Source organism: Ornithodoros turicata, chromosome 7 (assembly GCF_037126465.1).
Source record: "Ornithodoros turicata isolate Travis chromosome 7, ASM3712646v1, whole genome shotgun sequence".
NCBI classification, from domain to species: domain Eukaryota; kingdom Metazoa; phylum Arthropoda; class Arachnida; order Ixodida; family Argasidae; genus Ornithodoros; species Ornithodoros turicata.
In genome coordinates this window covers 50,135,974-50,159,928 of record NC_088207.1, presented here as the reverse complement: position 1 = coordinate 50,159,928, position 23,955 = coordinate 50,135,974, and the positions used below count along the sequence as shown (strand labels likewise).

Below are 23,955 nucleotides of genomic sequence, written 5' to 3'. Positions count from 1 at the left end.
AACAAAGCATTATCCGGTATAATACCCACCACCAAAAATGAGATTACATATTTCCTTTTTTTTTTTTTTTTCCTGTAGATCTTCTAATCGATCCGGGTTCGCGTTACAAAAACAACGCTGCCTCGCCCTAGAAATGCCCGTTTATAGCCAACATAGGCTGGTAATTGGCTATGTTGGACCAATACATTTTCATGCTGAATCCATTATTGGCTGGCCATTGGCAAAGCGGGTCCAATATTGGACCAATCCTACCAATGACTAACCAATATTGGACCAATCCTACCAATGACTAACCAATATTGGACCAATCCTACCAATGACTAACCGATATTGGTCCAAGATTCAGTGCTGCCTGGGAAAGGTGCCGAACAGCTGTAGACATGCAATCTCACAAAATGTTTCTGTTCGATAGTCTGAGCCACCAGTATTTACCTGCTCGCGTGACGGAGAGGTTAGCGTGCTGGCCACGTCACATCAAAAATGCATGGGAGGTACGTACCCGGGTTCGAATCCCGGTGCCGGCTGTGCCTGTCTGGGGTTTTTCCTGGGTTTTCCTCAGGCGGCTAGCTGTTAGACGTATGTCGGCACAGTTCCCTTAGAAGTCGGCCCAGGACGCACATTCTCCCAGAGCGTTAGTCGTTGACGTTGCCCACCTCTGTGAGACCGACAACAACGGCAAGCTCTTTCAGAAGCACCACCGCCTGTCCCAATTACATTCGTAGTTTTTTTAGAAAATTGAAATTGAAAAGTACGGGCAACACTGCGTCGAAGCTGCCACCAACTGCGCACAGCTCGTCAAGTATATTGTGCATAACGCTGATTCTAAAATGAAAGGTATTGGCTACGTATAGTAATCACATCAGGAACAGCAAATCATACTGGGGTATATACCGTAGATCAATGTTTCTCGACGAAATGGGGACGATTTCCCACTCGAGTATTCCCATCATAACTCAACCTCGGTCAAACAATCAGTGCACAAAGCCTTTTTCTTTTTATTGCGTGTTGGCGCCGCGAAGCAACTGAGGCTATGAGCGGCGTACAGACGTAGACAGATGGAGAGAGGACAGCGGGAAGGAGTGGGGGACAGGGGGGGTTAGTATGCGTCCTGGGCCGACTTCAGGGGGAACTATGCCGACATTCGTCTGGAAAGTCTTCGGAAAACCCAGGGAAAACCTCAGACAGCACAGCCGGTGGTAGGATCCCAAATCCTGAATGCAGTCAGAGAACGTAACGTGCTTTCAAGGAATTTTCGAAACAACACGGAAAGATCCATAGTTTCATGGATCCTTCAAGAGTATGTGACGACACTGACAGTCCTTGCGTCTGCCTCGTACCAACGGCGCGCGTCTCCGCGCTCCATCCCACGTTGGAAGACTGTCAAAAACTGTGGTTATAGGAGACAAACAAAAAATCGACCTTCGAGGAGCAATGTTGATTTGATTTGTAAAAGAAAACAATGGAGATGTTAGAAAAGCCACTCGGGACTGACTACTCCAAGACGCGTTATTCAGAAAAGAAGAGAATGGAGAGAGAGAGAGAGAGAGGGAGGAGCAATGGTGCTATAGACGTGTTGGTAGATTCGTCACCCCACGTACGCCATACTTCTCAAAACTAGAAATTAATTTTATAATACTTCCACGTCACATACATAAACAATGTTTTAGGAGACTTCCTGTTCTGAAGGCATGCATTTAGTACGTAGCGTCTAGTAGTAGTAGTAGTAGGAATTAACTGATAAAAAAAAAGAAGGGGGAAAAAGACTTGAAGCAGAGTGGCTACCCTAAGGGCGCCTGCAGCCCCATCTCATTTAGTCTAGTAGCGTCATTTTAAAGCAATATTCGCACGCTTTTATACGGTTTGTGGAAAGCATTGATTTCGCTGCCCCAGTTACACCAATCAGTTATCGCATATGTCTCCTCAGAAAGCCATGTCCGCAGTTTGTAAGTTATGGCGTAACCTGCCACCACGTAACAGCCCGTGTTGCACTGCTGGTTGATTTCGGACAACACGCCTCCCGAAGCTTATCAAAGGAGAGAGGTCAGGTTCCTCTAATGACGTAAGGAGTAGCTTTTATCGCGCTTCAGAATTCAACGGTCTAGCGCTTCCTGTCGTGGTATCGCTGCTGCCGTCTGTCGTCTGAGAGAACCGACGTGCCATCTGTCACCGCAGCTATATGATGTATCCAATTGCAATCAATTGAATTTCTACTATAAAGTCACATTTTAAGTCATCGATGAACAATCGAAAGTGACGGACCGAGACACACACACACACACACACATACATTGGATGGTGATGGTGTGGGCCGAGACCCAAACATTCGGGATAGGAAAAAGCGTACGGTACTCATATTTCAAAATCGCGATGGAAAGTGATGTTCTGCGGCTGGAACACAGAAGAAAGGACAACACACAAAGTCTCAAGTGCCTAAGAACAATGGAAGGAGGAAGGAAGTCACTGAAAAGGTGAGCCAGCTGCAGGACTCGAACCCACGTCTTCTGGATTACCGGCCCAGGGTTCCACCAACCAGAAGATGTAGGTTCGAGTCCTGCAGCTGGCTAACTCTTTCAGTGACTTCCTTCTTTCATTTCAAAATCAACGAATATTGTCATAAAGCGTTCTTAGAGTTGTAACATCGCAGGCCTCACCCCGGGAAAGAATTGTCGTACTCTCGAAGCTCTCATACCTATTATCCGTACGTGTCACCTGTTCTTTCCTTCTTTTTTATTTATTTATATTTTTGGCGACCACAGCATTGTGTGCTACAATCTCGTATAGTGGAGTATATACGAGGGCGCGCTGCGCAAGGAAACGCATTACGAGAAGGTCTGAGAAGCGGATTTTATGACTCTAGTATCAACTCCTCCCACCACTATCGCTCACTTTGTCCTCATTCGTTCACAGCCTTTTGAGTGGACACGGAATCAGGGCGTTATACGTATACATATTAAGTGTCTCTTTCTTCACAAACAGGGAGCATCGCGCCAGATCCCGTTCGAGAGCAGGAATCCATCTCACTATACACCATACACGTGCTGTCACGTGACAAGCCTAATGATGCCGATTGTCTTTTACTCACCTGTCGTTTCTTCCACGTGCAGATCGTCGAGCTCTTGTCTTGACAGCCTCCTGTTTTTTTTTTTCTCTCTCTCTGTCTCTCTCTTCTCTACCATCGGACATAAAGAAGCCCATCACTTAAGTTGACAATGCAGCAATACAAACGGAGAAAGGCTGTCGGAATGCAAAGGAAAGGGATATTGGATGAACCTTCAGTAGTCAGAGCTTATTCAATTCAATTTCAATTAAATTCAATTCAATTTTATTTGATCTCTACAGGATGTGGAGATCGGGAAAAAAGCTGTAGGACAGCTTGACAAGTTTCCATCCTTGTAATTCACTGGCAAAAACGATTAATCGGCAAGAACTTCAGATAAATAAAAACTCTGAAAATGTGGCAGGTTGTAGGGGTCACCTGCCTTCATGTGGGACTATATAGGACGAGACCCACCTTCTAAGAAATAACCCAATAGGTATTGCGAACTCCTATTCCAGCCTCTAACGGGAAACATAAATGAAGCTTCTGTCGTAGCAGCCACGCCGTACGACAAAAAGCAAAAAAAAAAAGAGAGAAAAAAAAAAAAAGAGGACGAATATTAAAGAAGTAAAATGTGTATGTGGGCAGGAACTGAACGTGATGGGATGATGCCCAAAGGTTGCAGAAGGTGTCCAGACATCGAAAACTTTCGCTAAACAAGAATTCGCTGCTGTTGGTCAACGAAAATGCTTCTCGATGGCAAGTCTGTGTGCTGAGCACTCTCGAGTTGGCACCAAATGTCCCGCTCGTGGGAGAATTATAGCGACGTGTGTTTGGTGCTGCAGGTGTTGTAGGCGCTTCGTGGAAGACCGTTTTTGTCGTGGGCTCCGAACAAATTTGTTCTAGGTTTCTGGGCGCGATCGGTACGTGGAGGACTGCGATCACAAAGGCCGGTATAGGGTGAAGAATAAAGTGCGGGGCGAACGGGAAAACATTGCTTCGGAGACACGAATGTTAAGCGTAAAACACCGACGCTGTTCAACAAAATATGGGAGGGAGAAAATCGCGAATTCCAGCTGGACCCACGCCCATGGTTTACACAGTCCTTGTCTTTTTTCTGTGTTCATCTACCTGTTTTTTTTGTTTGTTTTTAGCGCCGCGAAGCAACTGTGGCCATCATGTACTTGTAGATCACATGATCAATCGAACGAGAAAATCGAAAATAAAATTTCACGCGAATAACAACGCGCACATGCATAAGTTCAAGGGGGGAAACGTGACAGACCTACCGTACATACCGGAATGTATGGCGAAAGTTTAAATCTTGTGCCCCGTTTTCAAAATGGTTTATGGATCCGGAACCCACTCGAATTTGAAGTTTTTTTTTTTTTTTTCGATTGCAACCGAAAACGCGGTTGCAACCTAAACCTAAAGAAGAAGAAAAATAAAACGACGAAGAAAGATCTACGCGTCGTCTTCTTCTCAATTGTCAACATCCCCCGTCATGTTACGTCAACTTCAAGGCGATATACTGGCATTTCCATTCCGTGCGATGATTAACACCTGCTGCCAAACCGGTTGGTAATCCCAACTCATGAAAGCGAAAACACTCCTTCATGTTAGTGTTCTTTTTTTTTCTGTTTTTGTGCGCGTGCAGACAAATTATTCTTTTCCTCTTCTTTTTCCTGAGGCAACTGTAGAGCTGTGCAAGTCCACTTGTCCCTTGAGCACCCACGCCACAGTCTCTAGCCGCACAAAGGATATGGAAAATGACTTTTTGTTGTTGTTGTTGTTTTCATTCCCCACACGCAACAGAGAATCCGCCACGAGCTTTGCTGATGTCTCCTTTATAGATAAGGGCGAGACCTTTAGGACATCACTAGATAAACAACACCATTAGATGACGTCACATTTTTGCCCTTCAGCAGTGTTGTCAGCTTCATTATGTAATGCGCAACATTAATTCGCAAGCAGATAGCTAAGCTGTCTTGAATCGGACGGCGTTTTCTTTGCTTTTTTTTTCCTGCCGGTTCCGGAAATGTCCCGGGGGTGCCCTTTAGAGGATGTTGGTGTTGGTGTAGATTGGTGTAGGTTGGTGTGTTGGATGTTGGTGTAGAGGGTGTTGGTTGAACCTCTATCACGATGTGGTCATTGTAGGTACCGTATTTTCCAGTGTGTAATGCGCGCGTTATACAATAAAAAAGTGCTCTGAAGAGGTCCTGCGCGTTATCTAACGGTGCGCGTTATACACGGAAATATTTTCCTGCAGAGTTCCTTTTCAGGTCAGTGACGTACAAATTCTAGCCACTTCCAGGTTGTGCTGTGGTTTTCTCCCGTATCTCTTAGGGTCAGCTGACAGATCCGGCGAAAGGACACTGGACTTCATAAACGGTCAATAATCTTGAATTCATTTCAGAAGAATGACGTGATTGAGAAGGGACGCGAAACGGAAAGCAGAGAGGACACTGAAGTATACTATGACACCGACGCTGTTGCATCGGAGTTTAACGGATTTGACTAAATGTGTTTCAAATATAGAATATGCATACGTATATGATACACCGCTTTGGTTTATTGTGTATACTGGTCGCAGTACAGAATCTTGTAGCACCATTGCGGTGCGCGTTATGCACCAGTGCGCGTTGTACATCGAACATTTTTCAACTTCGGCCCGTTTTTAGGGGTGCGCGTTATACACGAATGCGCGTTATACACCGGAAAATACGGTATATCTCGCGGTCTTACAAAAAGGCTTATAAAAAGCAGACTGCCCTGACCTCGAACCGGAACGGGACTCGAACCACCCACCTCTCGATTGCCGGTCGAATGCGCTGACCAATTACGCCCTGCTAGCACTCTCCAACAGTGCATACACTTTCGCTAAACTTCGCAAACACTTTTGCGCATTTATTCCCCAAATTGACTTTCCCATTACCTCACAATGCATCCTGAACGTGTGTCGATTCCTGACCTAGTTTTTCCCAAGCGAAACATAAGGAGAGTTCAACAATCGTGCTTAACAAATAGGATTGGATAGCGGCCAGATTTGGTGGCCCAGCTTCTTGACCTTACTTGCGTGTGTGTGCGCTGGTAGCCGAAATCGACAAAGCCACAACAAACCAATTTGCATTTTCTCTGAATCTCTATCTCTCTGTTGAGTGTTAAGTATGAGGTACATACTTAACATACTTACTTAGATGTACCGTGGATGTACTTAGATGGTACTTAGATGTACCTCATTCATTTCCAAGAGCAATTATACTGCAGCCGACTGCGAACGTCAGTGGCATCGCAGATTATGGACAGCTGCCAAGCACACACCATACAGGGCTTTAGTTTCCTGTTTTCTTTTTTTTATTATTATTATTATTGCATTTTTTCTTCTTTTTGCTTTCCTTTTACGATTTCTAATATAGGCCGACGGGACGACGAGCTGTCTACTCGAATGGCGCAGCCTTTCCGGAAACGTTCCCATCAACTTTCTACGACCTTGAACTTGAACGCGCTATGCGGGATGGCGTTGGCTAAAGATAGCGCCCCCTGGTGATAATGAAAATGAAATGACTGACGTATTTATGTCATGGGAGCTTGGAGTTTTTCAGCAAGTTGTGCTTATATAGCGCGAAACCATAGGGGTTCCAGTGAGTTTGACTGCGGGTATACTTCCTGTTCCACAAACTGCAGAAACGGAAAGTAGCTGTGTTCCGGAGTCTAGAACTGTGGTGCAAGTTCGAGTCCTGTCGCTGTCTCGGTTTTTTTTCGACTACTGTCATATTTAAATCTTTCACAAATTGGGGGTTTGCGCTAGTAATGCGCCTGCACACCATTCCATTATACACGGTTTCGGAATCGTTATTTGTGCAAGGAAGTGGGAAAACAGCGTGGTCTTCATGAAGTTCGTGACAGGATGAGTGTAAAACATCCATGCTCCAGGTCCATACACGCCCGTTATGCTTTCCCAAAAGTCGATGGATACGCCAAAATTTCGAAATCTCTCTCGAAGAAACATCCAGTTTCATTATAACAACATGAACTGCATCTCAGCAACCTATCTCGAGGAGAAATGCTGTGTTAAACGGAACCTACAGGGCTGCTTGAGAACCTATATAAGAACTTGTACCTTGCCAAGGCGCTTTGCCGTATACATCATGTAAATTAAACTTTGACTAAAGTACAGAAGCGGGGAAGTTGGTATATCACAGTAGCACAAGTAAACACAGCAAGCAAAATGGACGCAAGCACAAGAGAGAAGTGACAGACAACGCAGTTTGTGTTGCGTGTCACTTCTCTCTTGTGCTTGTGTCCTTTTTGCTGCGTTTACTTGTGTTACTAAAATGAAACTTTGTCCTATGTCCTTCTTGTCCTATGTTATCCTGCTAATATTAACAACTGTATAGAAAACGTATAGAAAACGTGCCCGCCACGCAAACACGCGTTCCTAACATCCTGACATACACCTGATGCACGCTTGCCGTCAACATAAATACGTCGCAGAGTGTCGCAGGGTTCCTTACGAAGCGGCGTTCTTTAAAATACTGGCGTGCCACAACACAGTCGGGGCATGCCAAACTTCCAGACACACTTTCCTTGCTTTTAATTAAAGAACTGAAACCCCGGGGGAAGGTACGGATGACGCAGTCTCTGAGGTTGTAAACCCTGAATGGCTCGTAGCTCAGTCTCGGTCTCGCATTCCTTTGTCATTCGTCCATTTCGCTTTGGGCTGCTGAACGAAATAGCGCATACACTTATACATTCTTCTTGTTCGGCTCTGAGCGGCAGTTGTTGTTGTGCCAAGCATAAATTTAGAGAGACTCTTCGCGTGAGAGACCGCGTTTTTGAGTAATGAGTTATTTCTGTTTACTGTCCCTGTTTACTTTCCAGTGACGTCACCCTCGCTCCGCGTGCTCAGACTAGTCATTGAGGATACAGATGTTTGGGTAATACGTACTCAGCGAAAAAAGCTGGCGATCGTTCTCTGTTTCTTATACTCGTGAGTGGGATTCTAAACTTGTGCGTCACTTCGGCCTGTGCAACATCGCGAGGAAAGTCGGAAGAACTGGCGTGCAGTTGATGCTCTGGCATCAATGGTTGTCGGTGGTGGTGCACGGTCCTTAGGCAGTGTCTTGGAGTAAAGTTTATTTCCCTGCCCTTCCACACTCGCCACATGCGCCCAAGGTGCGACGTGGGGCTGTGCTTACGACGTGAACACGAGGAGTTGATCCTAACCCAAGCACCACAACATCTTGGCTCAATATTGGCCCAAGATGTGCTGCTTAGAAAGTCTCATAATGAAGGTTCACAAAAAGAAAAAAAGTAATGACTGCACCTTTGGGCATTCTGCCAAACACCTTTAAACGCTTTGTGGGACAGTTTTGCGATCGTGACGTTAGGGCCCGCACCCGCACTCTTCTTCTTCTTCGTTTCAAAAGATGGCCGTGAGCCACTCGTTTCGGTTTCGGTACGGCGGGCTAGTTTCGGTATGGCATCGGTGTCATTGTGTCTTCATCCTTCTCTTCTCTCTCTTCTTCTTTCCTTCTTGTCTCTCCAGAACTGTCACGGACGGACATAGACGCCTGTCGACGTTGGCGCGGGCGCTATAAAATCTGTCGCTTATGAAAATCGCATCTTTTGATCAAACAATTTAACGCGTGGTACCTATTTTGATAAAAATTTACGAGCAATCAACGGGTGACGCAATAATTTTCTCACGTTCTCCTCTCAAATATTTGCAGCAATGGACTCATCTAGTATAACTAGTATAACCTCGACTTCTTCTTCTTGTTTCGTAACATGCTACCTAACACAACGCAATATATTTTGAAGGAAATAAACGAATCCCACATCCTTGCACCGTATATAGCTACACCTTTCCACCAGAACGGCAGTCTAACATCATCAGTGCTCCAAGACAGTGACGTCACTAATGGGGGTGCGATCCGCACCGTGTGACGTGAGGATGGAGGTGACGTGCCGCACCGCAGTTCGGCTGCTTGCTGTCTTTCTCTGCGGCGCAATTACACCGAAAACAAAATGAGCATCCTTATGCGAGCACGCCATTTTTTTCTTCTGTATGTGGTACATATAATACTCTTATTTATCTGGTACCGCCTGGTATGGAAAGGGATCCATTATTGGGGAAGGGTATGACGCAAAGAGCTCCCACACCGGGTGACGCTACGGCACCAATAACTCTCACAACGCTCGAAAATAATCGATAAGGTTACACACAGGACAAGGGAGCGGCACACGCAAAGACTGCAGGCGTCCTTTTCCACACCGAACAAGCGTCTGCACCTGCAACCGCGCACAGCTGAACTCGTGATAAAACCTGTAAGAGAGATCAGGGTAGATCGCACCGGCGTCTAGTCAGTCTACACTCGTCGTGAGCCAAAAGCGGCAGTGATTGTCACTTGACGCGGTTGCGTCTGCGGTATGGCGTGAGTCTTCTTTCCTGCACGTCATTCCGAGGCACGGCCTTGTTGTCAAGCGCCGATGTGTGAACGTGGTTATGTAGCTCCTCTTGATAACGGATCGTCAGGTGAGAATCCGAGACACATATGGTTGCATACATATGCGGTGCTCAGCTGGTCGGCCAGTGTGTATGACGTCAGGAAGGTGGCTTGCTCTTGTGGATCACAAGCTTCTGTGGACCATATGGCGCGCGTGACGTACATTTTAGTAGCATTGGAGGTCGAGTTTATTCGACGATTTCTACCTGCGAGTGCGGAAGGTCACAGTTGTCATGTTGTCCCTGACGATGGTCGGAAACCATTTTAAGAAGAGAAAAAAAGACAAGACAAGAAATCAAAAACAAAAACAAAAGTGATGCAGGGTTAATAAACAATTAATTTCACCGTTTAGCCCGTTTCAAGCATGACCTCTAAAAGAAGATTTTGCCATAGTTGCCATGAGTTTGCCATAGTTCGTACCTGGATGAGAAAGATAGACAATAACTTCTCTGCGTCGAAGATTAGATTAATTCCAATAATTTCTGCGGGGGGCAGACGAAGAACAACATCTGTTGCAACAATTAAAAATACGTACTGTAAATTTAGTCAAACCCTAAAGACACACACAAAAAAAACAAAAAAAAAACAATCATTGCAAGACAAAAACTGTACTAAAAGAAAGGACCAGTTAGGACCTTGCCAAGTTTCCATATGTTCATATTTTGCATGATCACAGTTTTCGCAGGGAGTTCGTCAAAAACCGCCACATCATTCACAGACTGCAAGAGCGCGCTTGATGGCACGGAACGGGCATGGCATTCATGCTTTGGTTGTGTGCAGCGCCAGGTTTCGGGGTGGCACATTCGTTAGACCAGCTCGATCCCGTGGCTTAGTATGATCGCCTTCCCTGCCAAGACTGGGAGGTGATGCGGGTTCGAACCTCCCGCAGCGGCTGTGCTGTCTGAGGTTTTCCCTGGGTTTTCCGATAAACTTTCCAGACGAATGTCGGTACAGTTCCCTTTGAAGTCGGCCCAGGACGCATACTAACTCCCTGTCCCCCACTCCTTCCTGCTGTCCTCTCTCCATCTGTCCACGTCTGTACGCCGCTCATAGCCACAGTTGCTTCGCGGCGCTAACAGGGAGCTTTAAAAAAAATATGCGTCAGACTATCAAGTACGCAGCAGATCGCACGGTCAACTCAGCTCTGAGGCACATTGTCGCAAACGTTACAATGGACCTTTTTTTTTTTTTTTTTTCACAACGCTTCTGCGCATGCTTTGTGACCCTGATGGCGCCGAAGAAAGTTCCCTACATATTCAATAGATGGCGCTAGCTGCAGTGGTGCCTCGACATTTGTGCTACTTGCGCCCTCTTTGCAAAGAGGGCGCAAGTATCGAGTCACCCTAGCCGGCTGTGTTTTGGCGCGCGATCGTGTTTCCGTGAACAGACGCTAGGATACGCCGCGAGTGTAAAAAAAGGTACATTGAATCATCAAGGCTGGCATAATTTGTTGAACGGTAATGCGGTGGCTCCAGCGGTGACAGCGCTAACAGCAGCTAAGGCTGATAGAAGGCCTTGGGCGCAGACACGTGGTAATGATGATGGCCACGTCAGTAATCGCGGCACATTTCCTTTATTGATACGATTACATAATGGTCGTAAAAGAAATGAATAAGGTTCTTGGACGTCGCGCGTGTGGATGTGGTTACGGGGCCTAACATTTGTAGCGATATATTTTTGTTCGTGGCAGAGTATAGTATATGGGCGGGTCCTTACAAATTATCCCATTGATTATGAGATGTATCGATTAATGATGGCATTAATGAGCTAGTATTGTAACGCAGTCATCTATCATTCCATTATACATCTAACTATATACAGCTGTAGCTTCCACTCGCTATCGTTTCAGCATAAGTATTTCTTTTTTTTTTTTTACGAAAAGGAGCCCAGACGTTGAAGAGGACGCAGTTTTGAGTCAAAGCAGCATATTTCTCTGACCACCAACTTCGGCATCCTAGATAGTGGTTGTGTCCGCTAAAGAGTCACCGGTTGGTGACTGCACCGAGAGTGGTTTTCATTTGAGTTTTTGTCATTTCATTTGAGGTCATTTGAGTCAAGGTTTTCATTTGAGTGCGAGGGGAGTTCCCATCCCAGGGAAGAACACCCATCTTCCCTGGCTACTGCTGTGTACGTGGTGTACCAGATGAACATATAAACCAAGAAGAAAAAAAAGAAAAAAAGAAAGAGCGCTCAGTTCTACTCGAACGAAATCAGTTGAATATTGTCAGCAGTCGTATCCCCAGTACTTTTTTTTTCATTCTGACTAATTCATTAATGAATTATATCAGGCTAATCAGCTAACTGAAGATAGTTGTTTTACGCATCTTACAATAGGCGAGTTCCGAAAATCCCAGAGTGCTTAGCGTCGCTTTGAACTGTGGGAGTTTACTAATACGAAAGAAACGGGTGGCCTCCCAACTGTTCCGATTTCTTCCCTACCGGTCCATTGTCCACGACGTGTCAAGGTCAGCGAAAGCGAAATGTGAAGGATTATTATTCATGATTATTAGAAAGCTCCCAGAATGCAATGCGTGCGCAGAGAGCACTGGGATTTTCTTAACTCTTCTATTGCGGCGCGTGTTTTTGTCTACACTACAAATTTTTGTCATCCGATTGGTACGCAAATCTTATTGAAGGCTACGTTCTGCGTCTTTCATTACATCACTCTCGCTTTTCTTTTCTTTTTTTTTATTTCATGGCTCATTGTGGCATCCCAAAACTTCACTAGTTGCACAGCCTTACAGTGGCCGTAGACCCAACGCATCGTATAATTCACCGCCATTTTCCTCACATTTTTTAAAAATTTCTATCTTTCAGTAAGTGACACACCCATCAATAGGTTCCCATCCTACATAATCTACAAGCCTTCTCCTAGTAGAAGGAACTCCGTGAGTGGCGAACAGCAAGAAACAAGCACAGCAAGCAGCAGTCAAGATTCGTCCAGGGAAAATCGTTACTTTGGGAACAGGTAAGCTATTCATGCAGGACACAGAAGGATAATGCAAGCAAGCTCTCGTGTCTTGTCTTGTGCGTATCTCCCCATGGGCTCAGGGACATGAAAACCCAGAACTATTATAGAAGCACAGAAAGCACTTCAGTCACAACTTTTCCTTTTCTTTTTTTTTTACGGGTAAAAACTATGCGGGTGCCGAGTACACGTAAGGAAAATGCAATAATAGGGGGAACGGTGAAAGAGGGAACCAAGCTCTTCGTGAGGCAGTACGGGAATGGGGTAGCATTCCCATATGCCTGACGAAGAGCTTGGTGCTCGAAACGTCGCACAGCTCGTCAATCCCTCCCTTTTATCTGATCAGCCCCCTTTGGCACACCTTTCCCCCTTTTATTGCATTGCCCCCCCTTTTTTTTACCTAGCCGTTAACCTGCCTATGAAAATGCACTATGCGAAGTGACAGATTCGACACATGGATGAATATCGCAAAATTCGATTTTTAAAATCGCGGCCGCGCGCAACGGTGGCAATGCCCGCAACTAGCAGCCCGAATCGCTTTGACGTCATTACGGCACAGCCCGCTGACTGGTTTAGAGAAACGTCGTCTGCTACACAAGAAGAACTGAGAGAGAGAAGAAAAAAAGAGCGCAAGGCGCAGACGCCGATTGGAGCGCAGTCACTCTTGCAACCGCTCTTCTTTCGTCTTCCTCCTCCTCCTCGTTTCGCCCTGCTGAATGAGTTGAGGGGAAACGCGCGCGTCAATGTTCGGGTGCGCTTTCCTCTGAGAAAGATATTGCGTATGCAGATCATTTATTGCGTTAGTTGTCAAGTCACATGCTTTCATAATGCGTCTGAGACAGACGATCTTTGAGATGGCTTTCTGGGCTTCTTTAAGGTCAGGCATATGGGATGCAAACAGCGTTATCATTCGTGCAATTTGTTTCTTCGCATGTTGTGCAAGCAGTCAAACGGGAGGCATCGTAGAAGAATGCTGTCTACGGGCGTGTAGCTTCCGAACGTTGGTCAGCTACTGCGCCGAGCCCCACGCAGGCGAAACCTTGGAAAGCGTCAACGTCATCGCCTCTCCTCCAGACGGCCCCGAAGCGGATGCCAGGAACGGTTTTCTGAGCGACGCTGCACCACCGACGCCTCCTCCTCCCCAAATGGTCGCACAAGCGGTTGCAGAAGTCGCCAGGGAACACAACCAGGTAAGGTAGTTTCCTTTGTTTCACGGTGTTGGGGATCCCTGTGATTCTGATTGTACCAAATCCTTACTGGCCAACCGAATACTCCAGTCCCAGGCCAATACCGATAACCGAATTGCAAGCAATTCGTAACTGAAACTACAGGAGGTACTTTTTGTCAGTGATTAGTTGCTCTAACAACTAACTTTCCTAGGAAAACAAGTTGTAACTGCAACTAGTTGCCATTCTCCGTGGGAGTATCTACAAAATCTGAGTACCTTACTGAAGATTGAGGTAGTGTCACATGTCACATGTCATGTAATTTATGACTGGCCAGCACCGGAACTATTAAAAAGCAAAACAAAGTTTTCGAGAGGTGGATTTGCCATCTCTCGTTTCTTAAAAGCAATTAAGTTACTTTTACTTGGTAACTGCAGCTGCAACTAACATTCCTAAAACTTCGCTGTCAGTTACCATTTTCACGAACTGGCTGTAACTTTAGCTGCGATACTTTTCTGGAGTACCTTGTCCATGACTGACCAATAACACCAAAGCTTAACTCTGCTTCTAATGAAAACTGCTGCAACGCTCAAGCGCTCTGGAAAAGCACTCCACGTCGAGCCCGCATACATCATCTTGGAAAGCGCGTTTCACCTACAGCCCCCGAGCGCTGCAGTGAAGCAAAACTTGCAGGGATACACTGTACTTGCACTCGATTGTAACCCCCCCCCCCCCCCGGGTTGCAGCGTTACAGTTCCCGAAAGGAGTCGCGCAGCGAAGCATAAAAGCAACCATGAGCAGATAAAGCTTTAAAGCATTATCACATAATTAGACCTCTGTGAATTGACATCTTTGCAGGTCGAGAGTCACAGCTCTGGTCAGGGAAGCCGATTACTTTCCTCGGGGTCCTACCGGAAGGCGCCACAGTCTTTCGTAGCTAGGCCTCGCATTGGTACCTTCAGTCGACACCAGCCGTACTGGATAGTGCTTCAATCAGGATTTGATTCGTCCGAAGACGAAGGTCCAACTGCATAGTCCGTCAAAGTGCATTTATTTATTTATTGCTCTTCTTCAAACTCGCACACAAGTCTAAGTTCATTGCCATTCCGTTCATGCAGTGTCGACGTACTATTTGCTAAAGAAGGTGAACTTTTAGGTCTTTCTTTGCATATCATTTATGTATATGAGGCTGTGAGCTTTCATGGAGTTCCGTTTTCTCTGTGCCAACAAGAACAAAGGTCGGTCGACGAGAAGACGAATGAGATTCCTCAGGGTGCCATCACGCGCGCAGTCAGATCAAACTGCCAGTCATTCAATTCTGCCTTTGTATATTATTTTGTATCCTTCCTTAGGTCTTATTCCAATTTTAAAAGTCAGCATTCCAGGATGACTTATGTATCATATTTCTGTACATACGCCTCAGTAAAAACATCCCAGCTGAATTTTATGTATTTAAACGAAGGTGATTCAAAATTGTGTCTTTTGTTACGTAAGCGAAATGAACCACAGGGTGGGAAAATCCACCTGGTGGTAAAATGTTGAACCATCACACAGCCGTGCGTTTTCATGCTCGAGAAAGAAATTTAACTTCGCCTGGTGAACACGAAGTGAAAGTATACAGTATATACAGGGAGTGACTTTTTCGGGTTAAACCGCCCGATTCCGCCCGGTTATCCCCCCCCCCCCCCCCCAAACTGACATCCGACCAATTCGGGTTAAACCCGATTTCTCCCTGAATTCGGTTCGCTATGAAATCCTCAAGTGACCTTTTCACTGAAGATGAACAAAGGTCGCCACGTGCAACACATGTAAGAATGGGTCACTTAACGTTCCCAGAATTATATCCACGCGTGTCAGCACTGCCTATGCCTTCGGGGATTACCGTTGGTAGGTAAAAAAAAAAGAAGAGGAAAGTAAAATAGGAAATGACTCAATAGACGGGAGGAGAACCAAAACACCCGATAACACCTGAAGGCACAATCATCGCCCGATTTCTCTCCAAATTACAGAAGTAAAAATAGCACCCGATTTTTACCCCCCGAATCTGAGAATGGCATTAAACCCGAAAAAGTCACTCCCTAAATAACAGCGTAGACATTCGTGGGGAGAGGGCGTTAATGTCAAAGAAAACGGGGAAACGGTTAAGGCTCCTCGTGTTGCACTAGCACCAGAGTTAACTTCAACGCCATTGCAGCCCTCTGTGGTGCTTAGTAGAAATAACGGAAGGATGGGGTATGTGGAACTAAAAGCAGTCAGTTCCACAAAAATGTCTTTCTTTTGGATACGGATTCAAGAAAAGGCGAGCACTTTAAGAAAAGTAAGGAGTAAAGTAAGTCACTGCACACAAAACTCAACTTACGACATGGAAAGCGATGAAAGATGAAAGGCACTGAAAAGGTTAGCCAGCTGTAGGGATCGAACCCACATCTTCTTGATTACCGGTCCAGGGCTCTACAAATTGAGCTAAGCTAACACGCCTCTCCAGCGACTTTCGGGGTGCGTCATCTGAAGGGACGACAAACCAGCCACTCACTCTCACTCACCCTCCTTTAGAGCCCTTGACCGGTAATCCAGAAGATGTGGGTTCGATCCCTACAGCTGGCTAACCTTTTCAGTGACTCATCTTTCATCGTTGATTTCTTAGGCAATTTGAGGCTTTGTTTGTATCTGTCCCTTCTATGTTGTTCCAGCCTCAGAACATCAGTTTCTCTCTTGTTCGACATGGAAAGCACTGGTTCTAGTCTGGGAATGTAACTTGCTATTATTTGGGATACATTTTGTGAATGTTTATTAACTCGAAGTGTACACTGTTATGTTTCCATGACCTCAGCACAGCTACTCTGCATGTACGCAGCACATGGCAATTGTGTAATTGCTAGTTCCTGCCATCAAGACCTGCAAGCCTGGTTTCGTGACGAAACGTGTGTTAAGATTTTCTGGTACCGAAAAGCTTTAAAAATGTGGGCTGTACAACTGCACTGTACTAGTGCTCATTCTGTGCACGCCTGTACCCTTTGGATGAAGAAACCGTTTACCGGTGGTCACTGTGATACACCTGCATCTTATGTACATGCAGCATACAGGTCACGCAATGCAGCCATTGATTGTGAAACCTTGACAGATGATGATAATAGCTGATCTCAACTGAGTATCTTTCTGGAAATGGCACAAACTTGAAACATTATCTGTGACACAATCCTGGAAATAATTTCTCAACGGTACAAAGTGATAAAAAAAAAAAAGAGTGATGTCTTACGATAGTGTCTAGAAAAAGGAGTTACATGTGGAGAGCCTTTGTCATTAGTTTTTCATCAAAATTTTTAGAAAAAGCCTACTTAGTTAAGGTGAAATGCACTTTTTCATTATGGCAGCTACAGAAAAATTACCAGACAGAAATTATATCTCCCTCATCCTACAAATACAAACAGCCCCCCCCCCCCCAAAAAAAAGAAACTTCTCATGGATATATTCCAGGCCGTGGGTACTACATCTGGCATTGCTCGAGTGCAGTAGACATATCTTCCAAAAATATTGCACTAATACATCCAGATGATATGTCAATAAAATAAAATAAAACACATCTTTTGACTAACATTGATCGGAAGTTGAACGTGAAGATGTTAGAATTGCAGCAGCACCGCAATTTAGGTTTACAAAAGGAAATTTTTTGGAGTATATTTAAAAGGACGAACAGAAAGTGTTTCAGCACCATAACTTCTCTCTGTCTGGCGTGAGAAGATGCTGTCCCTGTTGACAAAGCAACGTGATGATCTGAGAAAATGTAACTTATTTTCCTAGATATGAAAAAAATCTAATCACTCTTTTTGATCACCCTGTATAGGTAGTTTTATGTGTTTTAACGAGATGTCATTGTACAGATGTGTATATTGTTTTCATGTCAATATAGAGGATTAAGATATTGTTACGTTGTTAAAGAAACTAAATTGTACTGCTTCTTAAGCCACTTGTTCGTGAATGCTGTTTTCCTTCGTATCCTGTATAATTTGTTTTGTGGTGTTTGTTTCAACTGTTCCTGAGAACTGTATAAAGTCATTTATCGTAAATTAAATGGTTTTGTTTTGCTCCTGGGGCTCTTGATGGCAAGTTTCATCCCAACACATCAACAGAAAAAAAAGAAATACAATGTTTTGGTATCAAAACTGGACATGACATAGTCCCTATGATGGGGAGAGCAAGCAAGACAAACACAAGCACACAACATAAGCTCAAGCTAGCAACTGGCAGTTTATTGCAGGAGAGGGGGGAGGGAGAGAGGCACTTACGAGGCCCCAAAAGTACCAGTCTTCCTCCTCTCCTTGCAATAAACTGCCAGTTGTCAGTTTGAGCTTATGTTGTGTGGTTGTGTTTGTCTCGCTTGCTTTCCCAGTCATGGTCCTGTACCAACTGGCCAGTCTTGATACGCTTAGTATGATGTAGTCCGTTCCCTAAATCAAAGCAATCGATATACGTAAAACAGTTATGTGAGGCTGACATGAAACCTGGTCTTCCAGGTCTCTCTTTCTGAAGCACTTTGTATGACTGCAGAAGAACAAAACAAACACTATAACATTCCTTTTAAAATCAACTGCAGCCAATCAGCATAACGAGACATAGCACGTGCCCTCGTAAGGACTTTCAGAAAATGACCTCTGTCAACCTACGTTGCATTACCTTTATCCATGATCATCAGCTACAATGTCTGCCACTGATCCGTATTCCACACACGAGGCCATAATCATTTAATGATAACGACACGATCATAAGGCACTATTACCCATTACTTACGATGAAACTAGTTTCCTTCATTTCATTACCAAGAAGGAACACTAGTTTTCCATAGCCCCATAAGGATACCATGTCTTTGTCGTCTGCAACAAACATACATGCCCACACAGGAGCGTCATCTACTTGAACTACGGCAGAAGCAACATACTCTGCAATGTCACAAACACGAGTTCAATATCCTCAAAAGAGCTCAGTAGGAGTGACGTCTCGATGGCCTTCTCTACACAGAAAGGCTCATTCATACAAGAGTGCCTAATGGAGAGGAAATTATGGATGCAGATTCCCAGCGCACTGTTCATAAGAGAGAACGTCATTACACGTCTGGGTACCTCCCCTCAATGTTTACTACATGCACTAGTGCTGTCATATAGCCCACAGCTATCAGACACCACGGAAATAATAGAGCACAGCGGCCACCCATTGGGAATCCCGCCTGCATCTCGCAGCTATAATGGTTATCACCTGCTCCCCACAACGGTATAATGAGAATGTGACACGAGTTTCGCAGCAGAACTACATCTCCACAACTGTTCTGTTACTTTAGTTCCCAAACTTATGGCGCTGCATTGGCATGAAGATTCAGCGTGTGAATATTAAGTACACGCCCCTGTGGTACACGTGAAAAGTGATGATGTTGTTCATCAGCTGAGGTTTAATGGCACATTAGTGAACCCTGAAGTTTCCGGGTTTTATATTTTTCCGAATTCTGAAAGGGGTCTATACCGTTACACTGATACAGCTGACTGCATTTGATCATGGGAATACTACTCAGAATGCTAACTGCAACATTTATGTACGGTTTATTACCAAAGGTTTTGAACTGTGATGTAGAGTGACCACAGAGATTTCAAATTTAAAATTTGATTTTTTATTAAGTTTTTTAAATATTCCACGTGCGGTGTGACCTATGTAACACTATATCTTGTGTTTTGTCGTCTCCCTGTCAGTTGAACACTCATCACATACGACTATGCTTGAAGGTGCAACACGAAATGGTGGAACCAATATGAAGATGGTGAAAGTTGGCATACTATTTCAACAAGCAGTGAAATGACCTTCCATTATTTTTTGCTTTTGTTTTTGGGTACAACGTGATGCACAACAAACAGCACGAGATCTTGTGAAGGATTCGTGAGCACAGCTGAGCTGTAGCACATGCGAGAGGATGTAAATTTGAATGTGCTGTGACAGTACACTGCACAGCGAAAACATTGTGCAGGTGGTTCATGACAGACCACTTGATGAACAACACATCCCGCCATGAAGGAAATTCTGAGCCAGACTTCTGCAGACGAATCTCCACACGGACTAAAAGCATGTGAACACGTCCTTTTAACACGGGCGGCCGTTAATTCTTACGAAAACAGAGCGGACCAAAATGGGAAGCTCCCTATTCGCTCCGTCGTTTGTTGTCGAACTCGAGAAAGCCATTCTTGGCCATCTAGATAAAGACAGTTGACATTTTCTTGTTATGCAAGACTGTTCGTGCCACAGCGTAGTCTCATGTAAGTACGTTCCCGGTCATTTTTAAGCTTATTGTTGTGGTATGATTACGTGCCAGTATCTTTTTCAAGCCCACCTTGCACCTGTAAAGGAGCAGTGACGTGACATTTAACGTCGCTAGAAGTCCTGCCTCGTCTGGCAAGCTGTCCACCAGGAGTCAAAATGCAAAATATTTTGGCTCTGCAAAGCGTTATAGCTGCGCAATCGAATAGACCTCTACCTGTTTGTAAACAAATGACGTCAATAACCCTTGGGGTGTCAGGAAAATATATACGAAATATCACGTTCCAAAAGTGCGAAGATTTTATCCGAACGAATTATTACGAAGTGAGCGCTTCGCTTCTGTGAAGCAAGAGGGTGCTGAAAGCAACACTGCCGATGCCATCTATCATGGAAGAATGCAAGCTTCGTAGCAGACGACAATGCTGGGTGACATCACGGTATCTTCCTCCGGGCGAACCGCTGTGCGCTTTGCATTTTGGTTTCGGTTTGGTATTGTCATCATTTATGAATTAATTACCCGCACAAAATGGAGGCGAATGTTGTATTCGATATCAAGGGGGCGGTATGATGCTCAACGAATTTTTTTACCTGAAGGGAGTCCACATCGTAAAGATGCTTGCTCAGAAACACAATACTTCCACGCTCTGGCAGCTATTGTGTCAAGAAAGGTGGAAGTGGTACTGAATTTAGACAGCCTTCACACACTTCCCTTACCCCCAGTTTCTCGTAACACTTGTACTAAAAGCAATACTTTCAGTATGTCTCAGTGTCCCAATATATGCTAAACTTTATTCTCACATGTTCTTACTTCACAACGAACGACGGGTGCCTGTGTGCGTCCTTACACATGGTAGCCCACGAGGCTTCGCTTGCCTACACATTCTCCAATAAAGAAGCAGAAGAAAACCTCCAGACCGATGAGTGTGTTGAGGGTGGCCTCCTTGACAGTGAGGTTCTTCCAGGCTCCGTTCTGTGCAGAGCGGACGAGGTTGCCCATGCCACACATTACCTCGGGGATCTCTCCTGGAGTTGGCGGCCTCAGTTCAACTGCTGCATACTTGAGGAAAGTTTGAAGCCTGGGCTTTGCTCCCTTTACAACCGCACTCACTATGCCGGACATGCTGCGTTTTTTTTTCCTAGAGAAACGGTGTGCGAAGTTGAGTAAACTTTAATGGGATAATAAAGTGGGAAACTTGAAACCTAGAATATGCGGATGGAAGACCAACGTAAATACTCCATTTCATTCATTCAAAACAGAATAATGACATAAATATCGAGTACAGGTACCCGTGGTTCACAATAATCACATGAGTGTACGTCCAAAGGGGGGGACCCCCGAGCATGCAATGAATGCAAAACCTTTCACAGACTTTTGGAAAAACACCGCGGGGCTCCTGAAAACTAACACTGAGAGACTACTCTCACAAAAAGTGCACTGGTGTCTCAGCTTTTAAGCTCGTAAATGAAAAAATTTGCAAAAGCCAAGCGGCGAGGGGAAATCACTGCAGATCCACGCCATTTTACTCGTAACCACAAAGAAAGAATGCAGCAAGCAACATAAATGTGCAAGCTTTGTCAAAGAAGCACATGCGTGTGATAATCTTACCTTACAAATTAAAACATACACTCAATAACGAAGTCCGGTGATCTTTCGTCCTTCGCATGTACTGGGACTGCTTATAGAAGAAGGCTTGCACAACACCGCCGTACTAAGTGAGGAGCGGTGGCGCTAGTAAACAGTAGAGAATACCCCCAATGCCTGCCACGAAGGAAATGAGCCCTAAAATACCGAGTTGAGACGTGCTAACTATAAACTGGCACTGCTGCAAAACTGCGGAATGTTGGCGAGGATATTTCGTAGATAATACGCAGCTTATAACAAAACTGTACATGACAACATTGACAAAATTTGACAGCAAAGAGACAGGAATTGCCAGGCGCAAGGTGGCTACCGTCGAACAAGTTTTGTCACATAATTTCTTGCAACTACATTCGCAAGTTCATAGCACTCATCAAATCGTCCAAACGTTCCAGTCGCACTACTAGTGCGCTCAACATATTCATCATGTTCACTGCGTTAATGTTCATGAGGTAATATTTTTCCTGGAGCTCTTTGTAGATGTGTACGAAGTCCAGAAAGTGAGCCATGAGGGCACTTCGCACAGCGTAGTTATCGGGCCCTTCAATCACAGGAGCTGCGAAGGCCTCTACGCTCTCAGCGGGAGTTGGTACTGGCATTTTACAACGGCATAAAAAATTATATGGCTGCACTCACGGGTGTCTTCCAGACCGTCTTCAGCACTGGATGATAAATGCGTATTATATTCTTGCAGGAAAGAGAAGTTTTCACAGCTACCTTTGTTTGAAGATTAGCCCACCGCAGGCTACCTTCGTTGCAACAGAGTTTGCTGACCGTCCAGACCTTCAAAAGCGAACACCTTGGTGGATATGCTGAAGAGATAGAGCAACGCACATGGTGCACCAAAAGCGAGGATGAATCGAATCGCCCGCTGAACTGCTGAACCTGAACTACACGTTCGTAGGTGGCGCTAGTGAGAAGAGCGCGAAACTCGAGTACGTACTATACGTAGCGGGTTGTTGCCGCAACTTTGTGTGTCTGTGGTAAAACAGCACAATATAAATATTATAGACATTACATGTAGTGAAAGCTCATGTAATGTCTTCTTGCTGCTAAAGCTTTTCGTTTTCTCATTTATATTTCACGGGCTTGTCACTGGGACGTTCATTTGGAAAGGCTTTCACGTCGACGGGAGGACATCATTGTAAACATTGGGGACGTAAACATTGCGTCCAGCACCGTGTTCCGGAGATTTCCGGCACACGTCAAAAGAACCCCAGGCGGTCGAAATTATCCGCAGTCAGACCCTGCAGCACGTGCAGCTTGTCAGCTTCACACCTTACTTGTAAATCTACCTCAATTTCCTATAAAGTAATTGGAGTAGATTTACACGCAAGTTGTAGCCTGCTCGTGCAGCGTGATAGGACTGCGGATAAATAAACATGCACTCAAACGGTGCCTGCCTGCGTACTGCTGATCGATCGCCCAATAAGGCCGAAACAGCTGTCCAGAGCTGGACCGCTCTTAGGTGTACGGCGAGGACAGTAATGTAATGTGCTCAAGTATTGTGTCTTGCCCCATCCTACATGCAAGTTCATCGGCCGCCTTCGTTATTGTCGCTATGCCACAGTTTGAACGCGAGCTGGCAGGTCACTGTGGACTAAGCGGAAATGAAGAGGCTGACAGAGTGGCTGCTGTTGCCAGACAATGCCAGGCGGTGATACCGAATATGTTGACCCGTGGTGACAGGAGGGCATCCTCGTCGGTGATGATCCTACCAATGGCATCCCAACAATATCGCCGGGACATTACAGACAGGTCCTTGTTGCACGTCGTCGGTCCAACTATGTCGTTTTCTCTCCCAGGCCGTTTGCCCCGCTGTCTCACTTCCCTTCTGCATCGACTTCGCCTCAACGTGGCCTTCACCCCGCAGTTCAGACACAGACTAGGTTATGCGTCAACCAGCTCGTGTTCCAACTGCGGCATAGTGGCAAGCATTCAACACGTCCTCATCGACTGCCCTCTATACAGGTCGGAGAGAGCACTGCTCCAGTCCCAACTGACCCGTCTCAACAACAAACCGCTCAGCCCTGCAGCAATCTTGGATCCTTGGTCTAACCCTGTGCAGCACCGTCAATGCCTGCACTCATTCTATGTGTTCCTGACGTCTTCTAACCTGCTTGAACTCCTGTGACCTCAGAGCTGTTGCCATGAATGCGGAGATGTGTTCTTCACAGCACTTCATCTCCGGTAGCCGACCGGATGAACTACTATCCCATCCGTTACGACGCACCCACGTGTGTGATATCTCATTTGCGTGCGTGCGAGTGTGTATGCCTCATCTTTTTTATCGTCATCCCACTCACGTACTAACCCACATGCACTGAGGTATGGTACCGCAGTTG

The 23,955-nt window shown here is 45.3% G+C and overlaps 1 protein-coding gene and 1 long non-coding RNA gene across 4 annotated transcripts in view; one reads left to right on the top strand and one right to left on the bottom strand.

The window, feature by feature from the left end:
* LOC135401441 (uncharacterized) overlaps positions 1 to 17,763 on the top strand; it is a 41,325-nt gene extending 23,562 nt beyond the window's left edge. Inside the window, exons 2-5 of one of the 3 annotated variants that reach the window (XR_010424816.1) lie at positions 12,364 to 12,514; positions 13,458 to 13,704; positions 14,539 to 15,018; positions 16,516 to 17,763. Coding sequence is in view for 2 of the 3 variants with exons in the window: in XM_064633854.1 (XP_064489924.1) it covers positions 12,364 to 12,514; positions 13,458 to 13,704; positions 14,539 to 14,715 (575 nt within the window). In the remaining variant the exon portion in view is untranslated. Of the gene's footprint in view, positions 1 to 12,363; positions 12,515 to 13,457; positions 13,705 to 14,538 lie in introns of all 3 variants that reach the window. The other 2 variants (XM_064633855.1, XM_064633854.1) reach the window with 2 other exon arrangements.
* Positions 17,764 to 21,577: 3,814 nt separating this feature from the next.
* LOC135401440 (uncharacterized) lies at positions 21,578 to 22,489 on the bottom strand. Its single transcript, XR_010424815.1, has 2 exons — positions 22,328 to 22,489; positions 21,578 to 22,272 (listed from the first exon to the last, which is right to left on the bottom strand). It is a non-coding gene; the product is annotated as an uncharacterized LOC135401440 (long non-coding RNA).
* Between the last annotated feature and the right edge of the window lie 1,466 nt (positions 22,490 to 23,955).